This window comes from Xylocopa sonorina, chromosome 8, assembly GCF_050948175.1.
Source record: "Xylocopa sonorina isolate GNS202 chromosome 8, iyXylSono1_principal, whole genome shotgun sequence".
Lineage (NCBI taxonomy): Eukaryota > Metazoa > Arthropoda > Insecta > Hymenoptera > Apidae > Xylocopa > Xylocopa sonorina.
Window position 1 is genome coordinate 10,970,828 of NC_135200.1, and position 9,968 is coordinate 10,980,795.

Below are 9,968 nucleotides of genomic sequence, written 5' to 3' on the forward strand. Positions count from 1 at the left end.
AACGCGTGCCGCTCGCTCTCGCTATTATTATCACGTGCTGCGCGTTCCGACGCGATAAGTCTCCAGACATTTCGTGAATACGAACACGAATCGACGCAGCTTGAAAGCTCGGACACGGAACCTTTCGACGTTACAAAAATTTAGATTTCGACGTGTACATCTACTTTTAAGACGGGGTGATACCGTTCTCAGATTTAACCACGGATGGCTCGATTTCGTGTTTGCCTCGAGCGGAATATACGCTTCGAGCTTGAAATAATTGAACGAGTCGAATGGTATCGAATAAGTATTTATTGCGTCACTATCCGTTTATATAGTACGCGTATTTTCAGCATTGCTACATAAACGCTGGTTTTGTCGTTGAATTCTATTTTTACGCTAGAAGAATAGACGTTCCTCGATCGACTTCTGGCCCCGTTTCTTTCCACGTTTCGCATCGGGCTTCGTCTTCCGGGCGGAATTTCAGGCGATCGCCGGTGAAAGAAGCTGAAACGCGCGGCGAACCATATGTAAAATAGAGTCGGTCACGAGTTAATCGCCGGTGAACCGTACGCTTCTCCGCTCCTCCATTTGCTTCTCCTTGGGTTGTGCAAATCGTGACGTGCCACGTGCTGAATGCAAATTCTCCACGAGTAATGAAGAAACTACGGGCTAAAATAAAACACGTGCTCCCGTTTCTCTTGCCCGTGCTCCCTTTTTGTATTCACCGAGATTTCTCCCCGCTGACCTCCGAACGTTTCTCCTATCGCGTGGTTTTAGGTTCAAAACCTGTCGACGGTGGAAAAATGTTATTTTTCAAACCGCAAGGGTTAAAGAAAATAGAAACCGTCCCTACGTTTGAGATAAAAACGCGTTCGTTATAAACTATTAGGAATTGAGCACCCAGCGTGAATAATACGGTCATCCCTGATCTTCGATTTTCTCACCTCGACCTACGCGCGATTAACTCTCAAACGATTAAATCCTCGAGCGCAAGGAAGCACCCCTCCGCGAGGGTGGGTGTCGGTAAAAATCAACGGCGGCGCGTACGCCTCCGCGATAACCATTTCGCGGGCCATTAATCTCGCTTTTCTCTTCCAAAACTCTTGTTCCGTACCGATTTTCGATGCGCAGCGACATCGCATTTCCGAGGTGTTACTTCGTATCGGCGGGATATTTAGTCGCACCACTGACTATTCGCTACGATTGAGTTGTAAGCGAGGAGGGAAAAATCTGTTCTTCGTCCGGATGCACGCGAGATTGCGCGAAAATTGCGCGAAAAAGTTCCGCGTATTTATTTCCCGTCGCCAACGAACTTATGAAAATTCGATGCGCCCAGATCGAAGGAGCAACCCCGTGTCTCAGCGGAGGATCCTCGAGATTTACGCCCCGATGCCAGCCGGGTCGCCGATAGGGGATGCCGCGGTCATAAGTTCCGCGATATCTCGCGCTCGAATTTTATTTCATCGAGCACCGTTTCAGAATCTCCCATTCGTTTCAAAGTTTCGAGTGGAACGAGCGTCGGTTATGGGTGTCCTTGAATTCCGCGGGGATGCTCGCGGTCGCGATCGTAACGCGGCGTTTCATTGACGAGGTCGTAAAGCAGGCGGATTTTAATTATCGTCGGGACGGGGTGGAGCTGTCTACGCCCACGTTCATCTACGATTCCATAACTCCTCTTTCGATATAAATGAATTCCAATCTCGCTGCGAGTATCGCGATGGAAAATAGACACTTTCGATAGGGTTCTTCTATTTTCTTTTCAATTATCGGACGATGGATGCTTGTGCAATTTCATCAACGTCCCTAGTTCATTAATGAATAATTAAATTATACATACAATAAACATTCAATCTTAGATACGAAAAGTTTGCGCGAGACGGGGTGAACGTAAGGGCGCGAATGGAACGTAGAAACGATTCTTTTCGCTCGTTCGTCACATCAAGCATAAACGAGGCTTTGTTTTAATCTCGAGTACCGTTCGGTACAGCGAATCGCGTTCCCCGTCTCGCTTTCAGTCGTATAAAGACCTCGCGATTAAATGGCCCGCCCTCGCAGTCTGCTCCGTAACGCCCGCATCCGACCCGCATTAAAATTTAAATGTGATTGCAGTTTCGTTTAACGAAATTAAATAAGAATTCCGTGGCTCGGCTGCCGTCTAACGACCGTAACGACGGTCTTCGAGCAAAGCGCGTGCCGGCTCCTTTCGCGTTATTTTACCATTTCTAACGCGATAGCGTCGCGAAGAGGGTGAAACTCATCGCCCACGTCTCGCATCTCCGTCCTGTAAGTGGGTTGCTCTCGATGCAATTACTCCTGACCGCCAATTACCTTCGACACGTGTCATCTACGCCGTCGCTCAAAGGTATTCGAATATTCGCTCATCTTAGGAGCACGTCATTTTTTCTCGAATTATTGTTAATTAATCGCGAGCAATATTGCTTAGTTATATATTGGATTGTGGAAGTTAGAGAAAGAAGATTCTGCAAACGATTAAAAATATATTACCTCGCTCGTATTGTAAGACGGCTACGAATCGCAGAGCTATTAATTAACACATTTCGGTAGCGTTCGTGTTCCGTTACTATAAATCGACCAAAGTGCCCGGATATTTACGAGCGGCGGTGTAAATGGCGCGATTCACAGCACTTCGCGTGGGAAACTCACGTGAAAATCCGGAAATATCCGTTCCGTGGAACCGTGGACATTTATCGAACAAAATATACCAGCAGCGCGTCCGTCATCGTTTCGAAAACATTCGACACTGCTCTCGAATAAAAAAACCGGACCAGTCTCTCTGTTCTTTTTCTAGTGGCCCTCTGTTACGATGGATTTCGCTCGCGAGAGCCACGCCCGTGTTCGATTAAAAGTCCCTGTTCGGCAGCCAAAGGACCACGAAAACGCTTCGTCCGATGATCGATTCCACGGTTTAAATTTCGCAGCTGTCTGAAACCCTCTCCAACATTCGCGCGCGTGAAGTTTCGTCCAAGAAGATGTTTGAAAAATTCAGTAAAAAGAACAGTGCTGGGAGGTACGCGCGGTCATAAATCTGAACAGTGGTCTTTGCAGTGTCGCGAAATCGCTCGCGAGTCCAACTCGCGCTATTTGCCAAGAAGGTGTCCAGGAAAAATGAACATCCCAGCCTGTTCTGGCAGAGAACGCCGTACTTACACGCGTCAGAGAGTGGCGTGAACTTTTCGAAGGTGTCAAATATTTGCTCGACCGTTTACGCGAACTGCTCTGGAAGGTCGATCGTAAACATCGCTCCTCTTTGCGTCGTTGTGTTTCCAAACGGTGAAAAATTGGCGAAAATGGTACTCGTTCCCGTTTGTACCGTTCCGGCGAAGTCTTGTGACGGAATTACGCGACGCGAAAGAGAGAATTCAGGGTGGCTGGGGAAAGGTGCGAGCACGTTCAGAGGTACGATTACGCGTTTCGATTCGAAGTCAGTCGGATTACGGCGGTGCTTCGTGGCGCGCGCTGGTAGAATCAACACACAGAGGCGAGCACGTGCTGGAGGAAAATGGTTTAGAGCGATATTAGAAACATTATCGGGGTTGATATATCGCGGGGCTTATCGAGGAACGTTACGAGAGCTGGCTACGGTTTTACCCTGAACCCGCGCGAAAAAGAATTCCGTCGAAGCCGTTGCCTCCGCGGTAGATAAACAACGTGAAAGAAATAGGAAACTTCAGAGTGGGTTCGATCGTGGGTGCTTCTGACGGGTGGTTAAATGAATTCTCCCAAGCATTTCGTTATCTCTTTTATCCGCTTTCTGTAAGTCTGACGAACATTGGGGAAATTTATTTTTCAACTTACCACTCGCGCTGGAAGCGTCTCGCAAAAAATGCTACCGATCGATATCGAAGCGATCGAAGTTCGACTAGATAATTAAATAGTCCTGCGAAGAATAAAATCTGAATGTTTACAGTGGCGTAAAAAAGAAAGGACGTGTTTCTACGTCACGGGAGTAATTCGTAAAATATTTAGTCGAACATTTTCAAAGGATACCATTCCGTTCAACTCGGTTACCAGGCACAAAAGAAATACGCGGTGAATGGATTCGATTTGTAATTGTTACCACAATCAACAAAGCCCGGTGTAACGACATTTTCGTCTCGACGGAATTACGATCGCGAAATGAATTGAAACGAGAAAGAATGGGAAAGGGTCGGCTGGAACGATACGCGTGCCGTTATCGCCGCGAGATAAGTTTCCCAGCGCGATGAAATTTCCCCGCTCGTTTGATTGCTCGATTCACGTCCATCTCGCGAGCGCACGCTAATTGCTTATGCGCAATTAACGTTAATTCGTCAGTCAGCTGTGCGTTTCCCATCCCATGTTCGATCACTTTTCACGTCGAATTGTTATTCATTCGCTTCTCCGCTCCGAAATTGTAAAATTCCGCTCTGGGACGCGGCACGGAGTACCTTTTATCTTATTAGCAGAGAGGAAAGAGGTGAGAATATGATTGAATTACCATCACGGTGTAAAACGATCCTTTTCTCGTCAATTTCAAGCGATGGATCGCGTAAAATCCATGAAACGCGCGGCTCCGCTCGAACTTTCAGGTGTACCTATGGAAATCGCCGCTAAGAATTTCATTATCGATGGTTAATGGTGAATGTTCCGGGTAGTTTAGCGGCCTCATCCGATAATCACTGTTGCATCTATCCAAATTCTCCACCGCGAGCTGCTTCGCGTTTGCGTTCGGCTATCGGCGGTTCTGAATCCAACGATCGATCTGGAATACAGAAAGCGAGTAAGAGGAGATTATCTTCTGAGGTGTATCGCATCCTCTTCGATGCAAATCGCGTCGAGCGCTCAGCGTTTACCTTGGCGGTATCATCTCCGTTCTGCACCAATATTCAATGGACTCAAATTTTGCGGTTGTTGGTGAGAATGTACACACCCGTACAAATGGATCGATAATTTTGTAGCTGCGTTCAATTATTTCTAGGCGATCCATATATTTTCTTTAGCATAAATCAAAACGAGAGGTTTTCACGGATATGTTCGGATATCTTCGATGAGCGTCTCGAATGCATTCGATATTAAACGCGCACAGTTTGCGTTATCGGAGGTGTCTAATTCGTAGCAAGCACGAGTGGTTGCGTGTACGGTTATCGACGCTCGTAACGCTCTGCGAGCTTAAATTGTCAAATAAAGACCGTTCTGCGCAGATAACGCTGCGAATGGTAGCTGAAACGAAGGGATTAGTTCTATCTTGAGACGTGATAAGAATCGATTCGGAACTCTTCGAGAAATTTTTCGCAACGTTTGCTTCAATCCATTCGTATCGGCGATCCTATACACTCGCAATCAAGCTCCACCTAAAATTTAATTAAAAACGAAACACACGCGAATTCTCGTTCGAAAATCGTTCGCTCAGCCTGTGAAAATGTCTCGCAAGAATGTTTTTCTCCGTTTTTTTTTTATTTTGAACTTCAAATAAGCATTTTTACAACGACGATTACGTCGTTTCTCTCTCTCTCTCTCTCTCTCTCTCGCTGGTTTTTCATTTTTTGCACGCTCTCGAACGGCAATTACGAATAAGCAACGTAACGACGAAACTCGTGCGCGTCTCGCGGTTCGTACGAGCACGTGCGTAGACTGAAATTAGCGAGCCGAAACGAACTGCACCCGCACGTGACAGGGGCGAAGCCCGTTTTACGAGCGACCTCGTTCGAGTACGTGTAAACAGCCCTAAGCCGACTACTTTCGACGTGGCTGCTGTAACAACCGAGCTTCCGAAACGAAACGATGCCTCGACGGTACCCGCGAATCTCTGGCTCGTTCGTCATTGTCGATATAAGCCCGCCTCGAAGGGAAATCGATTCCGTTTCGCCGGTTCGCTGCTACCACCGTTTAGAGAATTTATCGAGGATCCACTGGACATAACGAGTGTTCGATTGGAGCTCGAAATTTTGCTTGGAAACAGAAGGAATTTCAAGAGTTTCGAGAAGCTATATTGTACGAATTCCAATGATCATTCGTGCGGTTTTCACACGTTTTCTGGGAGATATGTAAATAATGTTCGATTGGAAAATGCGAGAATTTCTGGGAAGCGTGCGAATTCGTTTTTCGTTGAAACAGTGAACGAATAGTTTCGACGACAAATTCTCTGTTCAGCGAAGCAATCTGACTGGCGAGCTTTCAAATTTGCGACAGAGAGGTACACCTTGTGCCGTACAATAACGATTGGTAACGAGACGCGAATACCTTGAGGACAATCAGAGGGATATTTCCAATTCGTTGGGTGTAAACTTCGCTTGTCGAAGGCCGACACGTAACGAATCCCTTTAAACGCGATCGATCACTCGTTTCCAGATTTATTGTTCGTTGTCACTTCGATTCGTCACCTGCGAAGGCAGCTCGGTCCGTTTGCGATACTTTATACTGTTTTACGTGCTAGCTTACTTTACTTTACTTTACACAGCTTATTGGCTAGGGAAATTTGGTTCAGATGACAATATTCTTTCACATTTTCTGTTTCTTTAAACGACAATTGACGGTCATAACGTTGATTCGTTTGTTGCTCGACTCGATCGAATCCTCGCGAAATTGCTGGTACAGATTCCATATCTATCGATAGATTGGGTACACGTTCTAATCTCGACGAGAAACGGTTCGATCGAGCCAACCAGGAATCACGATTCTTAAATGTAATAGATAAAACGTTGGTTATCAAACCGTGAAACAGGGTTCTGATCATTTGGACGCAGTCCGTTGGTTCGTCGTGTGCGTATACAGGATTCTTTAGGCGAGAATTCAAACCGTGAAACTGTTCTCGAGACATCGATCGCTGCGACTATCGTATAATACAGTAATGGCAAACACTCAGCGGTCCTCGAACGTTCGCGATTAGATTCCGTCTCGCGATTCGAGGCTGAATCGTACTCGCGAGTGTTTTAAAGCTTTCACCAAGTCAGTTTCCATCCGAATGATCGTAATTAAACATCGAACGCTACGCAAGGAGTAGCAGTGGTTTGCAAAGTGGTTTCCAAAGTGTTTTCGAACTAATACGATCCTGACGGCCACTGCGATTACTCCCACGCGCAGAGTGCGCTTTGTTAGAAACGCGAAGGGAAGTCAGAGTGCGTCGAAACAATAAAAGAGAGCATCGAGAAAGCGAAGTTCGTCCCGTTAATCTCGAGAGAAACTCGTACGTTTACTCTTCGAGGTTGGATCGATCTCCTTAGCCACGATCGAATAGATTCATGCTCGAGAACGTGGAAGGACTATCGTTGATGAGACGCGCTCCTCTCAAAGGTAACTTCGCCTCTAATGGCGACACTTATCGCTGGAATAGTTCGTCTTTGGCACTTCCTTCGTCGAATCAATCTACATCGATGGATAACACCATCGACTCGATACACTGAAATATATACACGCACTATTTCCCTTCACTCTGTTTAAATTAGAAATCGGTAACGTATTTAAGCGACGCGCGATCCATCGAACAATTTTCTCAAATCAGAGAGGCACCCATCTGTCGTACATTTGTCGAAAATTCATTTATTCGTGACCGCCTCAGGCGACGAACAGAGCTAACTAAGCGGAAAGGAGACACAGTTTTGATCCGTTCTCCTCGTGCAATGATAACACGGGTCGCAGAGCGTTCAATCTCGTTCCACGATCGATTGCCAGCCTTACTTCCACACGATGCTTCAAATCAGCGGCTACTGTCTCATCGAGGATAGAGTCGAAGACTCGCGACTGCAACGTTGGTACCGCGATGGTGCAGAGACGTAGCAAAAATTGTGTAATCCATCCTAAAAGATTCATCCTGGAACCTCGAAACCACCTCTGTTCGTTACTATAAAAAATATTCCCTCGTCGCGCGACGATCACTAGGCTCGTCAGTTGTCGCGACGAGGAAGAGAAAATCAAGAGGCCATTCTTAGCCCGTCGTTTCTGTTTCGTTGGACCATCTCCTCCGTTCCACCCCCGTTTAAACCTGCGTCAGAAGCGTCAGTTGCGTCCCGTTCTTCATCGCGTCCTTCTCCCTCTGCGCCTGGTCCTTGGAGTCGTTGCCTATGGTGATGTTCGATCGCGACGTCATGGTCACGGTGGTCGTGGACGTCTTACTGATCAGCAGCCCCCTCTCGGCGTCCTCGTCCTCCAGTTCGAGCCTCGAGTGGCCGGAAGTGGCCAGCCGGTTCGATTGGAGTTTCTCGGCGTTCGCTTTGTGCCTGCGCGGGAACACGCTGTTCTCGATGTGCAGCGTCGCGTTCACGTCCTTCCCGGCGGCGCAGGTGCACGCCTTCATGAAGCTCTTCTTGAAATTGTCGCTGAGAAACGCGTACAGTATGGGGTTCATGGCGCTGTTGCTGTAGCTGAGGAACCCGGCTAGCAGGAAGCTGGTGATGGTGATCTTGCTCTGGCATTGTTTGGGCGGGGTGTAGATCAGGGCGACTTGCATCAGCCAGTATGGCAGCCAGCAGAGAACGTAGACTGTGATCACAGTTAGCACCAGTTTGGTCACCTTGCGATGGGATCGTTTCTTCTCTTTGGACTTGTTCTTAGGCCCGACCGTCTGAAGCTTTCTGATCACCAGGAAGTAGAAGACTAGGATCAGGACCAGGGGTATGGCGAAGCCTGTGATGAAGGTGTACAAGGTGAACGCGGTGTGGCCTCCGCGATCGGTTGGCCAGTAGATGTTGCAGTTGATTCCTTTCTCGGACTCCATCGCGTTCGCGTAGAGGAATATCGGGATCATGAAACCGACGCTGGCCGTCCACGCTGCCATCGAGACCAGTTTCGAGATGCACGGCGTACGAATCTTCGGTGAGGAGATCGGATGGCACACCGCGATGTAACGATCGGCGCTCATGATCAACAGAAAGATGCTGCTGGTGAACTGGTTGATGCTGGTCGTGGTCATGTAGGCCTTGCACATGATCTTCCCGAATATCCAGCTGCGCAGGCTCATAGTCGTCACCAGGAACGGTATACCGATCAGAAAGCACTCGTCGGCTATCGCCAGGTTCACGATGTACATATTCGTGACCGTCTGCATCTTCGAGAATCGTAGCACCACGTAGATGACCAGAGTGTTCCCAAGGAGGCCAACGATGCAGACGATGGAGTAGAGGATCTGATTGACCAACGAGACGATCGGCAGATCCGCCTCGCAGTTCTGTATCATGGATTCCTCCTGGTTCACCTTCATCGCGTAATCGACGACGCTCGTGGTGGTCATTATCGTCGTGTTCATTTTGCCTGCGCGCCCTTCGCCCTCTCGTGGAAAGAACACTCTTACCCTTCGTTGGTGATTCTCGTAAATCACCCCTCTCGCCGCACCAAAGCGTACCGCGGAACCGTCTCGCGCTTACAGCGAACCACGTCGAGCGATTTCTGGAATCTCGCAGCGATCACTCACCGCGGAGAAAAATCACCGCGAAGCCGGCGATTTATCCACGTCCGCGAATCCTCTTCGCCCTTCCGGCAAGCTACGACCGGTTTGCTCGACTTCCAGCGAGTTAGACCCGCGTTCTTCGTGTTTCTCCGTCGCTAGCCAGTGGGCGGACGACGAGTCGCTGCGTCGACGAGGACGATACGATGGTCGGAGCGGACGTCATTCCGTCAGCCGTGGAACGATCGCGCTTCCGGACACGCGATTCACCCGGAAGTCGTCGATGCTCGCCACTGTTTCACCCCCTCTCGCGTGGAGCGATCAGACTGGAACAAAAAGCAGAGAGCATTTTTCAAGTTCGATCTCGAAAGATTGGGAGTTTTTACGAGATCGTCGAAGGAACCGGGATCACACGTTCCTCCAGAGTCGATTAAACGCTCGCGTTGGCCTACTTCCGCGAGCGTAGATCTTCGATAGGGAGCTACGGTGCCGCGATTCTCGATTGGACCGCGGGATCCCGTGGAATTTTCTGATTTACTGCACCCTCGTGCGGGGGGACGTTAAATCGTAACAGTCTCCCCGCTGGGTAAAGTTTCAGGTCGAAACGATTCCGTCGGCTCTGGGACCCGGG

General features: G+C 48.5%; 1 protein-coding gene across 1 annotated transcript; it reads right to left on the minus strand.

The window, feature by feature from the left end:
- Window positions 1-7,922: 7,922 nt before the first annotated feature.
- Window positions 7,923-9,199, minus strand: LOC143425842 (somatostatin receptor type 2). The gene has a single exon (XM_076898884.1). It carries the CDS (start codon window positions 9,197-9,199, stop codon window positions 7,934-7,936), a length of 1,266 nt encoding a protein of 421 aa, XP_076754999.1. The 3' UTR covers window positions 7,923-7,933.
- Window positions 9,200-9,968: the final 769 nt, after the last annotated feature.

Excerpts from the sequence above, each read along its gene's own strand:
- LOC143425842 (XM_076898884.1), bottom strand. The coding sequence starts at position 9,199 with ATGAACACGACGATAATGACCACCACGAGCGTCGTCGATTACGCGATG.